Source organism: Mus caroli, unplaced genomic scaffold (assembly GCF_978045245.1).
Source record: "Mus caroli unplaced genomic scaffold, Mus_caroli_1 scaffold_11, whole genome shotgun sequence".
NCBI classification, from domain to species: Eukaryota; Metazoa; Chordata; class Mammalia; order Rodentia; family Muridae; genus Mus; species Mus caroli.
The window spans coordinates 70,958,177-70,975,859 of NW_028227266.1; the positions used below are offsets into that span (position 1 = coordinate 70,958,177).

Below are 17,683 nucleotides of genomic sequence, written 5' to 3' on the forward strand. Positions count from 1 at the left end.
TTGATTTTTAAGCACTGCATCAACATCACAGAAAAATTTTAACTATTTTAAAAATATGTATATAGTTAGGTGTATATGTATTTGCCTGCACATGTGTATCCAGTTAGTACCTAAGGCCCATAGAGGCCAGAAGACGGTATTGTATCCCCTGAAAACCACTTTACAGGTGGTCGTGAGATATTATGTGAGTGCTAGGAATTGAACTGTGTCCTCTGTGAGAACAGCCAATAACGCTTAACTACTGAGGCATCTCTTTGGCTCTGAAAAATAACCATTATGTGTACCTTTATGCAATTATTTAGTGGCATCTAGTTATTTTCTACTATGAAGGAAAATGAATTTTTTGTATATGAATTTCAGTGCATCTTTTAACTTTTTCTGAATAAGCAAATTTAAGCAAATCCCTTTTTTAATTTTTTTTTGTTTTTTTCGAGACAGGATTTCTCTGTAGCCCCAGCTGTCCTGGAACTCACTTTGTAGACCAGGCTGGCCTCGAACTCAGAAATCCGCCTGCCTCTGCCTCCCAAGTGCTGGGATTAAAGGCATGCGCCACCACGCCCAGCTGCAAATCTTTATTCTTTCAGATTTTAGTTTGATTACTGAGTAAGCTAGATGTTAAAAACTTTGCATATTCATATGTATATAAGAGTAAGAACTTCAAACCAATCCTTCAAAGTCATGCCTATCTTGACTTCTGATGTGATATATCAAAATCCCCTTAATGTGTAAGATAATCAGGTAAACCTTAGATTCAATTTAGTCTATAACTTCTAGTAATTACCCTTTTGGAACAGAGGTAACGATATAATCCATTGGAGATTCTCCTTTGTACAACTTTAGGGCTTTTAGAGCTATAGAATAGAATATGGAGGCTGGGTCACGGTTTAATTTTAAGTCAGAACCCAAATATATACATACAGTTCTTTCCCCATACCGAGGAAGGTGTAAACTTCAACTCCATGCAACCATATTTAAATATGTTTTTAGAAGATTTTTATTTGAAGAAGGTTTTGCTTATATGCACTTGGGTTTATCAATATACTTCTGACTTTTGGACATTTAGTTACAATGAGAAATATTGTGCTTATTCTATAAAACAGTTAATGTTAATAAACTGTTTTCACATTCGTGATAACATTCCTTTTAATATGTTCAGTTTATAAATTTTAATATCTCAGTATATATTGCATTCAAACAAATTTAAAGTATCATTATTTTTTTAGATATTTTGAACAGAGTTAACCCCAGCTCTCATTCAAGAGGAATAAAGAATGGTATACTTAATCGAGGTACAATATTGCTATATTACTTGAATTGTAAACTAAAATATTTTGAAAAAGTTGATTATATAGAAATGCATTCAATATGTTGTGTAATTTTAAAATACAGGTTTTACTGCTTCATTCAAGCCTACAAGTCAACGCTGCCTGAATTCAGCATCAAATCCTGTGGCTGCCTTGCCAGTAAATTTTCATCCTGAATCTAGATCTTCAGATAGCTCTGTTATTGTTCAGCCATTTTCTAAACCTGTAAGTGTTTTTGAAACTACATAGTCAGCTCAGGGAATTTAACGATACTCAATTAAAATTCTACATTATCAACAAGTAGTTATCTAGTTATCAGAAAAGGTTACCCTCTGTATGATAGCTTAATTAGTACCCCACCCTTCAGTAAGTTGGGGAATATGCTTAAACTGATTAGGTATAGCTTTGAAAACTAAGGCTATCAAAATGTCAATAGAAGAATTGTAATGAGTATCACATGATAGCAAAATATTTATACTTTCAAACTGGGCCAGGTATTTTTAATTTGGAAATTATTAAGAAGCTTTGATAGTAGTGTTTTATTCTGAGAAATGTACCTTCACACTTTTTAAAAATCCTTAGTGAAAAGTAATGTTGGTAATAATTATAATTTATTAAGCTAGTAATAGACATAAATATTTGTGCTAAATGTTCTACATAAATGAATCTCATTTAGTTTTTAAATATACCTAGAATGTAGGCATTGCTACTTCTTCCATTTCATAGTTGAGTAAATACTGAGGTTACAGGGATTCATTCACTCAGATCGATAGCTAGGTGGGTCTCGGATCTCAATGTAGGCTAATCCATAGTTTATATACTGCCCCAGCTCAGCATTCTCAGGGTAGTGTGTTTGGGATTCAACACCATTGTGAAAATAATTGAAAACACTTTCTTTTTCACTGGCCTTTGCATTGATAACATAAAACAATGCTGAAAAGGCAGCTGCTGGCTTTCTGTGAGTCAAGACAAGCACTCATCTGTACCAGAGTTTCAAGTAGCCACTCAGGTGTGCACTCCCAATGAAATACTCCAGTTATAGGCACTTCCTCAATGACATTTTGCAATGTATTAAACATAAACTTCCATTAATGTTATTTTGTTAACTGTACCCTTGACTATGTGTCTTCTTATATGTTCTGTGTTGAAATAGGTAGTGTACGTAAAGCACTTCTGTGTCTTAAATATCTTGATTGTGTTTAGGAAAAGCATGATTGGCAAGCAGAAATATACCTATTGCATTTTAATTGAACACATTTATGCTTGAAATATAATGGCTGATAAGCTGTGGTTTATTATTTTTTCTAATTATTGCCAAAAATTATGTGATTTAAAGCAATATACATTAAGTATCCTCAAGTCTTATAATTTCTGTTGGTAGGAGGCAGATCATAGATTAACTAGATCCTCTGTTTTAGGGTCTGATAGGATCACCATTTAAGATGTGATCCTCAAAGCAGTTTCGTCTAAAGCATCATTAGGAAATATCTCCCAAGTCCAGGTAGTTGTTGGTACCTTTAGTTCCCTAAGGGTCAGACTGAGTCTCTTTATCCTTTTGGCTTTTGACTTAATTCCTTGCCAGTTGGGTCTTCCCAAAATGGCTGCTTGCCTCCTGAAAGTAAGGAGAGTTTTTTCTTTTTTCCCCCTTCTTTAAGATAGAGTTTGTCGGGGCTGGTGAGATGGCTCAGTGGGTAAGAGCACCCGACTGCTCTTCCAAAGGTCCAGAGTTCAAATCCCAGCAACCACATGGTGGCTCACAACCATCCGTAATGAGATCTGGCGCCCTCTTCTGGAGTGTCTGAAGTCAGCTACAGTGTACTTACATATAATAAATAAATAAATCTTTAAAAAAAAAAAAAAAAGATAGAGTTTGTCTATGTAGCCCTGGCTGCCCTGGAACTCACTCTGTAGCCAAGCTGGCTTCAAACTCAAATCTGCCTGCCTCTGCCTCTCACGTGCTAGGATTAAAGGTGTGTGCCTCCATGCCTGGCTAAGGGAGAGTTCTTATTAGTCTCTTTTTGGGGTGGGGTGGGGTAGTGGTGGTTCAAGACAGAGTTTCTCTGTAACAGCCTTGGCTGTCCTGGAACTTGATTTGTAGACCAGCCTCACCTTGAACTCATCAGTTTCTCTGGCACTGCCTCCCCAGTGCTAGGATTAAAGGTGTGTACCACCAAGACAGGCTTGATTTTATTACTTTCAGGAAACAATAATGTTCATAAAATGATGTTATATACCTTGCCACCTTTACCATGTTATGTTGTTAAAAATCAATTCAGCTGTCAGCCACATTAAAAGGAAGGGAATCACATAGGGTATGAATATTAGAAGATGGTATCATAGAATTCACTTTAGAATGCTATTATTCAGTCCTCAAATTTGGTACAGATTTCCTCAAAATTGAACAAAGTACACCTGCCCCTTTATCACTTAATGGAAAACAGCTGATAGTAGTGTTCTTTTTTACCAATGATGAAATTTGATCTACCAAGCAAAAATCAAGATTTGGAAAGCTTTAATCTGCCATTTTGATCTTGGTTGCTTCATAATATTTCAAGACTTCATTGAATGGTAGTATAAATGAATTTTTGATGATATATTATTAATTTTTTCAATATTTGAGATAGTTCAGTGAAACCAGTAGTTTGCAAATAGCCAAAGTATATGTTACTGAAATGTCTGTGAATAAATACTTAGTGTACTGTGGGCTAATGATTTCAATGGGACAGGCTACCAAAAGTTCAGATGAAAAGTTTTAGATTTCATAGGGATACACCTTTAAAGAAAGTACTGGCTTCTGCGTTTTGATAAGATCAGAGTAGTATATCCACAGTGACTCATACTGCTAAGTCATGAGTCCTTATTCTCTTTTGAGAATTTAGTTAATTTGTTAGAGAAAAGAGCTTGCCTAGTACACACAGATTTCTGGATTCAGGCACATACAGCTAATCCTAACACTTGGTGATATAGAAGCAGGAGGATCAGGTGTTAGGGCAATATATATTATCCTTGGCCACATGGTGAGTTTGAGGCTAACTTGGGATACTTAAGACCCTGGCTCCCAAAATTAAAATAAAAATTGCAAAGATATAAAATAAAACTACTTTCATGCTGATCCATAGTGGATTTAATATAATTTAAAATAAAGTAATATTTAATATTTTCTGCTTCATTTTCTAATTTGGTAAATTACGACAGGAAAACAGCAACCAATGTAAAAAGTGGTTTGGGGTTTAGTCATTTTTAAATGTGTAAAATCATCTTGAAGCTGGAAAGTTAGGTTAGCACTGATTTAGTGAATAGTAAACTTCCTTAAACTAGTTTATTTTATTTCTGTGACCATAAAAATGTCTCAATTAATGATTTGTAATTCTGAAACTTTGTTGGAAAAGAGCAATGTGCCAGTTGGGTTGTATGGGAGCTTAGGAATTATATATTTAAATCTCACTTACCTGTGTGGTCAAAGCTAAAATCACAGACTTTTAATCTGGAAGAAATTATCTTATTTAAGAGGATTTCTCTCTGAATGTTGAAGGTTACTGGTTTTAATAAAGTATCACTTTAATTAGTTTTAGTTTAATGCTTTATGTTATGTTTTGTGTTTAATATTTTATGGAATATCTTTGTATCTCAACACATTTTTCAGGCAGGGATTGAATATATCTCGTTAATATCATTGATTAAGTTAATATATGGGTAATGAGCATGAATTTATTTAGACTTGGATTATAGTTTCAGCACCATCAGTAATAAAAGATGCTGTATTGATAGCCTTCCTCAACCACCTAACCTTAGCCTACCAATTCATACAACTGGAAGAAGTATTGTCTTTATTAATACCACTGTGATAACGATTTGACACTCATTTACTGTGGAGAGCAAGTAAATTTACTATATGCAATATAGCTGTTTTAGTTTGAAAGATGAATGACTTGAAGCTCAAAAGTGACTTGCCCCAGGTTAAATGGTTAAATAAATGTAGGTCATCCTAATTCTGTTATAGTGTCTACTTTACTCTTACTGTTGCATTTAACAAACAGTTCTCAGGTAGTTCATTTTTAAATTATTTTGAACTTGCATAAGACATCAAAAATTCTGTATTTGCAAAGCTAGTTACTTGGTGACTACTGCGTTGCCTTTATGGTACTCTGGGTTAGTTTAAGTTGCCTTTGGAGACATGTTTAACAGGGTTAGCTTTATTATAGTTCTGTTAAAGAGCTTTTTTTTTTTTTTTTTTTTTTTATTAATTGGACACTGCTTCACTAAATAGCCTTTGAGGAACATGTCCTACTTTTCATAAACTTTATAGTAATGGTTATATGATAGCTTGTGGGTTTAGCTCTTTATTAATGAAAATACAGGATTTAATTTTTGGCTGTTATCAATAATTCTCCATTAAACTTTCTTTACCATAAATTCTTGAAAGTAGAATAAAGGATCTTTTAGATTTTGGTAGCTACTGGTAAAGTTTTTATTCAAAATCACACCAATATATAACGTAGAGTTTGCCAATAGTGAACGTTATCCTTCTTTTTTAATCTTATTATTATTTTTTTTTTTTGAATTTTGGTTGTAGACATGTCTAATTTGTATGACATTTTTTATGGAAACAGATATTCTCATATCATACAGAGCATTGGAGTTTTTGTTGGTTTCCTCACAAAAAATTGCCTTACGCCAGCAGTTCTTATGTATATGAGTACACTGTAGCTGTCTTCAGACACACCAGAAGAAGGCATCAGATCCCATTACAGATGGCTGTGAGCCACTATGTGGTTGCTGGGAACCGAACTCAGAACCTCTGGAAGAGCAGTCGGTGCTCTTAACCACTGAGCCATCTCTCCAGCCCTTTTTTAATCTTATTAAAAGTAGTATTAGTCTTATAGAAAACAGAGTTCTGATATTTCCCACCTAGCTTGCCTCATGTTAACCATCTTACCTCTTATATAACAAACAGTGTTAACCAGACTTTAGATTTATCATTAGAATTTGAACAGTTTTTCTACTGATTTTCTTAGATCTTTTTTATGATTTAACCTTGCAGTTATTCTTAACTTCTTCATAGCTTTGCAGTTACACATATCTGTCGTTTATGATTCTAGCAATTAAACATTGTGAGTAAATTAATTTGTAGTAGACATCATTTTTAAACAATGCCTGTTTAATTGTTAAATATTTTTCTTTGTATCTTTGTGTCCACTAAGTTGAAAAAAGGACATATCATTCATGTCTTAGATAGGGTTGCTCAGGCGGACTTTGAGCTTGCTATGTAGTTAAGGAAGATCTTTCTGTTTCCATCTCCTGAGTGCTAGGATCATAGATGTGTACTACTGTGCCTGGCTTAATTTTTGTTTGTTTGTTTGTTTGTTTGTTTGTTTTAATTTTTTGTTTTGGTTTAGCTTTTGGAGAAGAGGAGAGGATCAGTTTATTTTTAAGCACTGCTTAACTCAAAAACCCATGGATTATGCATTTTAACAGGCTGAAGGTTCAGAAATCACTCAGAGCTTAATTTGCACCGTGATTGTTGCTTATAAGTAATATTGGAGTTTATTTATGTGTGTGTTTATATTAGTATACTTGTTATATAGTGCTAGAACCCTTCAATTGTATTGTCCACTTCATAATGATACTGAATATGTAATATGTATACAGTTACATAAAAACTTACTGCTCTGTTCTTGACCACATTACAGTCCTACAGTCCATGTCATATTTTTCACTATGCTCTTGAGATCTTCGTGCTAGCTTGTCTAAAAATTTCTTTGAGCTATAGGTCTCCTGGAGCAAGCCTATTGACTGAGGTATTTTATCAACAGCTTCTATCCCAATCCCTTTCTGATTGGCACTGTTAGTACACTGCAAGGCCCAAGTTGCATTGTTTTTTGCCTTATGACAGTCCACATTCCTTAGCTTAGCATAGGTTTCTGTGGGACAATTAGAAAAGTCAAGAGTCCACTATTTTTCTTTTTGACTATATAGTTATAAAGTTCTCCAAAATAGATAGTTTGAAAATTCATTTTATATAAAAATACTCACTTTCAACATTTATTAGGATTTATTGTTTCACTATGTTTCTGTTGTGCAGTTTTTATTGATTTCTCTCACCTCTTGATGGTAATACTGCAATTTTAGAGCCTCTAAGCATGTGTTGGTTTTACAGCTATAAATTAAATTTGCATTTCTTGTACTTTTAAAACACTGTATTAAAATTTGCTATCCACATTAGGTGATCAGTTTTAGTTGGGCAAATAGGAACAAACAAGCTCTATTTGCTTGCTTTCAGTTTTGATAGATGATAATTTTGTCTAACTAGTAATTACTTTTGTGTTTTTAACTTGTTAATAATTAATTTAACCATCAAGCAATATTTATCTTAATAATACAGATATGCTGTTAAATTGCTCTCATACATGTGTGTAAAACAGTAAACTATGTCCAATAAATGTAATATTTCTTCAATTTTAACAGGGTTATGTAACAAATTCACCACGAGTTCTGTCTACTAACTCTTCAGAGTTACTGTTTGACTTGACCCAGGATACAGGATTATCGCATTACCAGGGCGGACCGACACTTTCGATTGCAGGTTTGTTTTGTTACTTTTTTCCTTAAAATTGTTAAAAGAAATAATGGGTAATCATACAGAATTAAGTTTCTGTTTTGAACTCCACATCTTTGTGTTAATGTATTTGTATATTTTAACATGGACTCCTGTTTTTTTGGTGAGGCAGTTTTACTTAAAATCTTCATTAAACCACCTTGTAGTCTTTTTCCTATGGAACCAACCTTTAAAATGCTTTAAAACATCAGTGAATTAGAGAGGTTATTAGATACTATAAACACTGTTAATAAATAATTCCTATGGCCACTCGTATAAAAAAAAGTGTATGGTTATAGTTGAATTCTTAATTAGATTAGTGTCTTTCTAGTTCAGTAAGTGATTTCAGTATATAGTGAAGTATGGTTTTATGGTGCTATAAAGTGGCCGTAATAAAGGACTTGTTAGATTAGTGACATGACTGAGCAGGCAAAGCCACTTGGTTCCAAGCATAGTGGCCTGAGTTCCAACCCTGGGACCCACATAGTGGAATGAAAGAACCAACTCCTAGAAAGTTATCCTCTGACATCCACATGTGTGTTGTGACATGTATAGATCTACCAAACCTCCCCCCCTTCCTGTCATAAATAAAGGATAATTTAAAGAAGTGGTTCTTGAATGTGGTGGTGTACACCTGTAATCTCAGCACTTGAGAGGCTGTAGCAGAAGGATTATTGTCAGTTTGATTTTAACTTGGAGTATGTAATAATTTCAAGGCCATTTTATGCTATGTAGTAGGACTGTGTCTCAAAACAGTCGAGTATCAGTGATTTAGACATAGTACAAAGTGATCTTTAGAGAATTAATACAATTAGTTCATATAAGTATTCTTCATTAATTTAAAGTATATTAACATACCATGGAGGAATTTTATCTTTGTGAAAATTCCTGGAAATTAAGGAAAGTTAATTTTTGAACACTAGCAATTTGAGTATATTCAGGTATTTTAACTAAAATGTACAAGAAAATTTGGAAATGTTTAGGTTGTTTACTAAATAAATGAGGCGTTTACCAAACTCTTCTGCATTTTTTTTTTCATTATAGGGCTTAAAGTGCTTTTCCATTTTAAAAATACCTTATTTGATAAACACTTCTCTGAATGTCACTTACATACATAGTTTACTAAAATGTTTACTAATATCTTGTTAATAAAATAGGTACAAGCGAAAAGAAACGGAGAAAAAATATTTGTATTAAATCTGGCATTAGGAAGCTCATAGCCTTTACTCATAGGAAAAGTCTGCAGTCTTGAAACTTCTGGGAAGAAAGAAACAATAAAGACTCCTATTCTCCCTCTCAGCTTTCTGCTACAGTGAGTGAAACTTCATTAAGTGGGATCACTAGGGAGTTGTAGGTCTGAACCTCTGCTCTTAAGAATGTTTAGTCTTTATCAGATCAACCGACCTCTTCATACTTTCGATTTTTTTTATATTATTAAGAGATGGGGCTATTAATTTTTTTGTGTGTGTAATTCATTCAGTTCTCCACTCCTGGAGTAAGGCACCTGAAGATATCATTTTGACTCTTTCTCTGGTTCACACAGGCCTTTTTTGATGTCCAAATAAGTTAAGTGAAATGTGAAAATACATGTATAAGGTTCAAAGGACTTGATAATAAATATCAGTGTCAGTCAGTGCTGTTCATTTAGTACCATGATTGACAGATTCCTGTCTATGGAGATGATGGGATTTTGATTTTTGACCTTGAAAGAAATTAGGATTTTTCCTGGCAGAGCTAGAACTGTTTGGAGATAGAGAATAGCATAAACCTAACAAAACAGATAAAGAGACAGAATTTAAAGTACATGCTCAGCCAGTTGAGATGACTCATTTCAGTAAAAGGATTTGCTTCCAAGTTTCACACCCCGAGTTTGATTCCTGGAGCCTACACAGTGGAAGGAGAGAACAGAGTCTCACAAGTAGTTCTCTGAGTTCCACTCCAATACCATGCGTTTTGCATACTCATATGTACACAGATAAGTAAATAAATGTAAAAAAGATTGCAAAGAATGCAGAGTGATTTTATTTAATGTTGAGATTTCTCATGTTAAATTCTGACATAAAAGAAGTCTATTTTTACCATCTAGTCTATTTTATAATTGGTTGCTTAATTCAAAATGCTATCACCCTTTCATTTTCCAAGTAACATAAACATGTGTTAATGAGATTGCACTACCAGAGATCTTTTTCATGTACCTGCATTGTATCTGTCTCTGATCAAATGTTTTGAAAACAAGGAAAAATCATTACTTTGTCTTTAAAGATGAAATAGTGAATTAGTATAATCTTATTTTCTTGGCAAAACAAATAATAGGCAAATCTATTGGAATAATTTTTACCCTTTAAAGCAAGTGAAAGTATAAAATGTTTTGTTATTTATGATAATTGTTATTTATTATTCTTTTCTGTGTATCATATTTTAAGGTACTTTTGAATACATTGTTTGACCTTAAAGTAACTGTAAAATAAAGTATCATAACTTTACAGAAATAGAAACTGAAACTCAAAATAAATAAAAATACATAAGCAGAGCCCGATAGAGTCTGGCTTCTAACGCAGGCTATCTTCTTTAAATGCCTAGGATCTCTCTAATACTGCTTTTACATCTGGTGTATAGATGGGTCTATTTAATGTGTAGTTTGCAAATCCTTTGTACAAAGTACATTATGTGTTATTTTTTAAAAAGACTTTGTTTGCTCTAGTTATTGTCTAATTGTCCCTTTTTTTAAGCCTTTTTTTTTTTTTTTTAGATTTAATTATTATATCTAAGTACTGTAGCTGTCTTCAGATGCACCAGAAGAGGGCGTGAGATCTCATTACGGATGGTTGTGAGCCACCATGTGGTTGCTGGGATTTGAACTCAGGACTTTTGGAAGAGTAGTCGGGGCTCTTAACCGCTGAGCCATCTCTCCAGCCCCCTAATTGTCCCTTTTTCTATTGCTGATACTCTTAAGGCTTAATCCTTTAGCTTTATGGTGATTTTTCAAAAGGAAAATTATTTTTATAAACAAAGACTTATGCAGTCTAATAACTCAAATGCAAGTGTTTGTCAGACATCCCTTAATATATTCCAATAAAACAGTACACAACTCCCTTTTATATGCCCTTTCATTTGAGTGAGTAAAATCCAGGAATAGGAGTTTCTACTCGGTACATAGCAATAAGTGTGTAGTGTCACAAGCTTTGAAGAGATCACATTGTTAAGTGGGAAAGGACTGACATCACATTGGGCATTTTAAGTAATTTTATCCAGCCGTAGTGATACACACCTTTAATCCCAGCATTCAAATGGTAGAGAAGCAGGCAGATCTCTGGAGTTCATGGCCAGCCTGGTCTACAGAGTGAGTTCCAGGACATTCAGAGCTGCACTGAGAAACTTTGTCTTGAAGGGGAAAAAAGAAATGTAAAGGATTTATAAGTGTTTGGAACAAATTATTGTGCACGTGTGCATATATGTGTTAAAACTAGAATATACTTAAGCATCTGAAGATAATTGGTTTTAGGAACTTCAGAATATCTTCAATTTTGATTTTTTTTTTCAGGCCACACTGAGAATTTCTTACATAGAAAGATTATTTCACAAATTGATTAAATAAATGCAGTCCCTAATAGTGTTTAAGCTATTTCTTTATACTCTCTAAATTTTTAACTTTTAGTTCCTTAGTTTTGTTTCAGACAGGGTCTTACTATGTAGCTTTTGCCTTGCTGGCTTGGAACTGGTTAGATAGACCAGGTTGGCCTCAGATTCACAGATCTTTCTGCCTGTCTCTGCCTCATAAACACTGGGACTAATGGTGTGTGCCACCACGCCCAGCAATGATTTCTATCATTGACATAGCATAGTTCAATTATGTCATATATTTTAGTTCCCACATATTAGACTTAACTGTTTATGAGTAGTATTTTTATAATATTTTAAAATCTTCCCCCCACTGTTTAAATCATTTTAGGTTTGAATGAAACTTCATTTTTATCAAAACGTCCTTCTGGTTCTGACATAAGCAGTGTTAACCCTAAAAAGCCTAAACCCAGTGAAAATATTTCCGGAACAGATGCCTCTTCTGTAATCTCTTCAGAAAAGTCTCCATCAGTGATATCTCTCCAAGTGGTGCCATCGCAAGGTAAAAACACTAGCCTACAAAAAAAGAAAGTCTATAGTATTTAAAGATAAGTTTTACAAATGGTTACAAATTAAGAAACTAATAGTGGTTATTTAAGTTAAAAAGTGCTAAATTTGGAGGCTGGAGAAATGGATTATTGGCTAAGAACACTTAAAAAACTTTTTCAGAGAACCTGTGTTTGATTCCCAGCACCCACAGAGAGTGGCTCTCAACCAGCAGCTAAGTCCAGCTCAGGGGACCTGACATTCTCCTCTGGCACCCATGGGCACCAATACAAATGTTATATTTTGCATACACATGTGTGCACCTAGTAATAATTAAAAACAATTTGTAAAAAGCAATAAGCAAAAAACCCTGAAAATGATGCATTTTATTTCATAGTTGATCTGAATTTATTTTAGGAGTGAATTGTTCATCAAGTCAGTCTAAAAATGGAACAACTTTTCCAAGAGCATGTCCCAAGTGTGATATTCACTTCAATCTTTTGGATCCTCTAAAAAATCACATGACGGTAAATCTTTTCCAAAATCTAATTTTGAAAGTTTGGAAATCCTTAAAAATATGAATGACTGATATATAGTAAATAAGTAATTTAGGAATGAAATCTTCTCATACTAGGTATACCCATAGAGCTTAGGTAAAAATTTATATTCAAAATCACTCTACATGATAGTAAAATTCCTTAGTTCATATATTTATAATATATGTTTATTGTATTCTGATTTTAAACACAATATTGATTAAATTATATTCCTATTTGTAAAACCTTTTAGTGTGAATTCAATCTTTTTATAACTTAAAATTCTATAGTTTATATATGCAAATATGTATTCCACATTAGATAATGAAAATAAATCATACACATTGTCAGTATTCAGACATTAACTTCAAATGTTCATGCTTTTCATGTAAAATAATTGTTTTGGTAAATCCAGAATCGTTTGCATAAGCATACATTTGTGTAAAGTTTTTATTGAGGTAGGAAGCTTTTTGGTTTAGATTTGAAGAAAATTTCAAAGTATGTGTGAAGTACGAAGTTTAGGTAACACTTTTCTTCAAATATTAGCTTTTATTGTGGTTTGCTATGCCTTTATAGAAATGTTCTGTAATCTCCTTGTACCTACTACCAATGACAGGAAGGAGGCAGGGGAGATAAAATCCGCACTGCATATGGAGTACAAAAGGATTAAGAAGCAATGAGGTATTACAGGAAGAGTCCTTGCTGTTTCAGAAACTTACCATTTTTAATTCATCATTTTTAAAACAAATGAAAGCAGAATGAACTGACTGGCAGTTGATGGAGAAAGGTAGACATTTTTGTCAGTGATGCAGTTACTGGTCAAGTTGCCCATACTCCTATAAATAACCCTTCACTAGTAAAAGTAATCCTAATCAGACTTATTGAAAAAAAAATGGAGAAAGACAGCTGAAGACAGGAGGCAGACTTCCTGGGAGCAGGGAAGTAGGAACAGGGACAAGAGAGGGTAATGAGGGTTGTGTATCATCAAAATATATCATCTATGGGGGTGAAGATGGCATTGGGAAACCCATTCTTATGAAGAACTATAGACAAATAAGATAGAAAAACAACTTAAAAATTATAAGCACCTTTTTATTCAGAATTGCGTTTGATTTATAGTACTTCCAGCTCCCACAGTGTAGCATTAAGGACTGAACTCTATGCTTTGGTCATACAGGAAAATTATCTTGTACAGCTGATTTCACTTTCTTTGTAATGTTTGATAAGACTTATGACACTTAATTTGTTTGATATTAGAGAGAGAGAAAAAAAAGAAGTGCATTAGTTATTCTTCCTCATCTTTTTGACTAAGTAATGTAATCGTGTGACTCAGAAGCCTACACAGGGACGCAACTGAGGAGGCTGGCCCGACTCATACCTGTCTGGTTTATAAGGTGGCTCTCAAAGAGAATAACTTCTTATTAGTTTGCTTTATATACTCTAGGTTTGTTTTATTGTTGTTGTGTGTATGTGTGTGTGTGTGTTTATAGATAAATGTGAATGTTCTTATTTTCCCTCTATTTCAAGTACAAATTGTATCATACTGTGTTATCTTCTTGGCCTAATTAACTATCTTTTCCTGTGGTAAAAACATCATAACCAAAGTGGTATAGAAAGGAAAGAAATGTTTTATGTCAGCTAACAGTCCATCATGAAGTAAAATCAGGGCAGGAACTCAAGGGAGGAACCTGGAGGCAGGAACTGAAGCAGAAACCATGAAAAGAAATGCTGCTTCCTGGTTTGCCTCCCATGGCTTGCTCAGCTGGCTTTTTAAAAAACACTAATCAAAACATTTCTGTACTTGAAGAAATTGGTGACCTCTGTCCTAAAAGGTTTTTAAAAATATTTTAAAAAGCATTATTTATGATTACTTTTATTGGAAATTATAAAGGTTATCATGTAACATTCAAATATTAGAATACTATAGCATTTCATAAAAGCAACATAATTCATATTTTATGAATGTATATATTTTGCTCTTCTATATATTCCTTGTTTCATAGTGGATATATACATCATCAAATCTAGAAAGGGTAAGTTCAAAGTCTTGGGGCAATTTTTCAGTCACAGAAAGGCAAATACTACATGATCTAAAAAAACATTATCTTAGAAGGTGAAGTAGTTTACTTGAGGCTAAGGAGGTTAAGGAAGATATGGAGAGGTTAATAGTTAGTACTGAATTATAGATAGGAGGTAGGTCCCTTATATTCTGTAAGAACACAACACTATAGGATGAATATAATCAAAAGAATACATTGTGTATCAAAAAGAGGAAAGGCTTTTTAAATGTACTAATAAAGGATAAAACTTAAGATAATGGGTATAATAATTACTGATTTTTGATCATTACCCAAGGTAAACATGAGTCACATCATGTTAAACTTCATTTCTATGAAAATGCAAATTCTCAGCTCCACTCCCCCAAAAGATTTAGGAGCCTGAGAGATAGTTAAGTGGCTAAAGCACTTGATTTCTCTTTCAGAAGACCTGGATCTTGTTCCTGCCACTTACATGGCTGCTCATAGCTGTGTGTAACTCCAGTTCCAGGGGTAGCCTTACACTCTAATCTGGCCTCCAGGGAACTACACACATGTGCACATACATAAATATAGGCAACACACACACACATGAAATAAAAATACATTTTTTAATAAGAATTTAAATTACAGGAACTTAAACTAGATTAATAAGAATGAAGTATAGACTACAGACCACAATACTGAAATATTCACTAGGTACAAATGGCTATCTCATAAAAACAAGGGCGAAGTGAAGGATTGCAGAACAGACCTTAGAGCCAAAATGGTTATATGTCCCAACAAAGTTGTTCGGTTGATTTTGAGTCCTATGTAGTTGTGCCCTGTGTAGCTTATTATCTTCATATAAAACCTAATGTTAAACTTAGTCCTTGTTTCTCAAGTTGTACTTCTTGCATTTTGAATGTTTCAGGATATTTTGACTTTCCTCCAAAGCAGTCCCTTACTCCATTTACTGTACTTGGTTTTTATTGGCCATTTGTTCTTTATCTGTTTTTATTAAGGATCTAAATCTAAAATATTATTGAAGAGGTATTATGAACAAGGATTTTGTGCTACTTTTAAAATTCTGATCCTGTCTTTTTTGTGTATGAAAGAAAATAAAACAGCAATTAGTTGCTCATTTTGTTATGTATATAATTTATGAGCATCTTTGTGAAACCATTAACTTTTATAAGTAGTAAAGTAGAAACTTAAACCTTACTCTTCCGTGGGTCGTTTTATAGCTTCAGAAAAGAAGAATCACATACCAGAGTGGCTTCTCCTGAAAGCCAGATCTAACGTTTAGGGTATACCATCAATAGTGACCATTATTAATTGGAAGACTGAATTAAAGAATTTTTAAATTCCAATTTTCCTGAGACTTTTGTCACCCCGCCCCCCACCTTAGGAGGGTTTTAAATAAGGTTAGTACTTTGTTAATATAATAACCATTATTACACATACTTCATACATATATTTTAAGTAATTTCTTTCTTCTGGTCTCCCTCTTAACACTTTAATCCAGGGCCATTTGCTTGCTGGGCCAGTGTTCTACCTGAGTGATTGGGATTTCCACAGTGTAGTATAGTAGCTTATTCCACACAATGCCTCATTTCCTTAAAATTAAAAGTAGCATTATTTCTATTAGTCTTATAAAAGTCTTTAGAAATAGCTTGGTTTTTTTTTTTTTTTTTTTTTAAATTTTGAATTCATAGATGTTACATGTACCTCAGGAAAAATCCAGAAATAAGGCTGGGCCTTTTATCCAGAGACTCAGGCAAAAGTCTGTGAGTTCAAGGGCAGATGGTCTACTTAGCAAATTGCAGGTCAGCTCTGTCTCCAAGAAAGAAAATACAGAAACATAAGTAACAAAGCCTTTTCTTACCTCTCTTCTTATATTTTATTTTCATTATTATTATTATTATTATTATTTTGGTTGTGGTTCTATTCTATCCAAGGGGTAAAGATCATCTTATTAGGATACTAAGATACTTACATTTTTTTTTTTTTCTTTTTTCTTTCCTTCAAGACAAGACTTCACTATGTAGCTATGGCTGACCTGGAACTTACTGTGTAGACCAGGCTGGCCTTAAACTCATAGGGATCCAAGTGCCTCCGCTCTCTGCCTCTGCATGCTGAGATTAAAGATGTGAGCCACTATTCTCAGCAAATACACTTAGTGGTGCAACCTCAACTTGTAAATATAAGTTAGTTCCTCTCTTGTGAATCAGTTTTATTCAGTATTTTTCCTACTTCATAGATATATTTTAAATGTGGTTTTGTTGTTGTTGTTGTTTGGTTGGTTGTTTTTATGTTTTTGCATTTGTGGATTTAGAAATTGAAAAGATAATTCTGGCGATCAGTTCCTTTCAAAAGTATTTGAATCTCCAGAACCCATATTTTAAAAGGTCCATGTGGTGGTTCATGCCTGTTGATCCAAGCTAGCTGGATGGTTCTTGAGGAATGGCACTAAGGCTCATTCTCTTCTAATGTTGTTGTCCAGACATGGTAAATAACTTTTTGGGGTTGACTAAATCATGTCATCTGGCCTCCATATACGTATACATGTACATGTACATGTGCTCATACCCATACATGCACACCTGCATTTACATGAATGTGCATATGCATGTGTACGAGCACATACACAGTAACACACACAATGGAAAGATAAGAGCTGACAGTGAAATGAAGTAGCAATACTATAACCTTGCAGAAGATGATGTAGATCCCAGGCTGAGCTCCTCACATTGTACTGAGTGTTTCATGAATGACAATGATCCAAAGAATCACATGTGGAAGAAGAGGAAGTGGATGTTATAATCATAGCATGGGATAATTGTGTTCCATTACAAATGCTGATTTAGCACACTAAAGCGTTTATGTTATGAAAGAATTTCCTATGTTTCTTGTTTTAAGCCTTCACTTGTAAAAATTGCAGTTTAGGTGGTCTGAAGCAGTGCTAGGAATTACCATTTAATGAATTATTACAGATTTTCTAATATAGGGTTTTTTTTAGGTTTGCCCTCAAAGAAAAACTCATTTAAAAAATCCTACAACTAAACATTATGTATAATAAATAAAATTAGCTATATCTTGATTTTAGAAGCTCGTATGGAAAGTTCC

The 17,683-nt window shown here is 33.7% G+C and overlaps 1 protein-coding gene across 3 annotated transcripts in view; it reads left to right on the forward strand.

The window, feature by feature from the left end:
• Nucleotides 1-17,683, forward strand: part of Znf280d (zinc finger protein 280D) — an 87,948-nt gene that overhangs the window by 26,313 nt on the left and 43,952 nt on the right. For all 3 annotated transcript variants that reach the window (XM_029481144.2, XM_021172781.3, XM_029481145.2), the window contains exons 4-8: nucleotides 1,224-1,289; nucleotides 1,390-1,529; nucleotides 7,770-7,887; nucleotides 11,849-12,019; nucleotides 12,421-12,530. In XM_029481144.2, coding sequence (XP_029337004.1) covers nucleotides 1,224-1,289; nucleotides 1,390-1,529; nucleotides 7,770-7,887; nucleotides 11,849-12,019; nucleotides 12,421-12,530 — 605 coding nt within the window. The remainder of the gene's footprint in view (nucleotides 1-1,223; nucleotides 1,290-1,389; nucleotides 1,530-7,769; nucleotides 7,888-11,848; nucleotides 12,020-12,420; nucleotides 12,531-17,683) is intronic.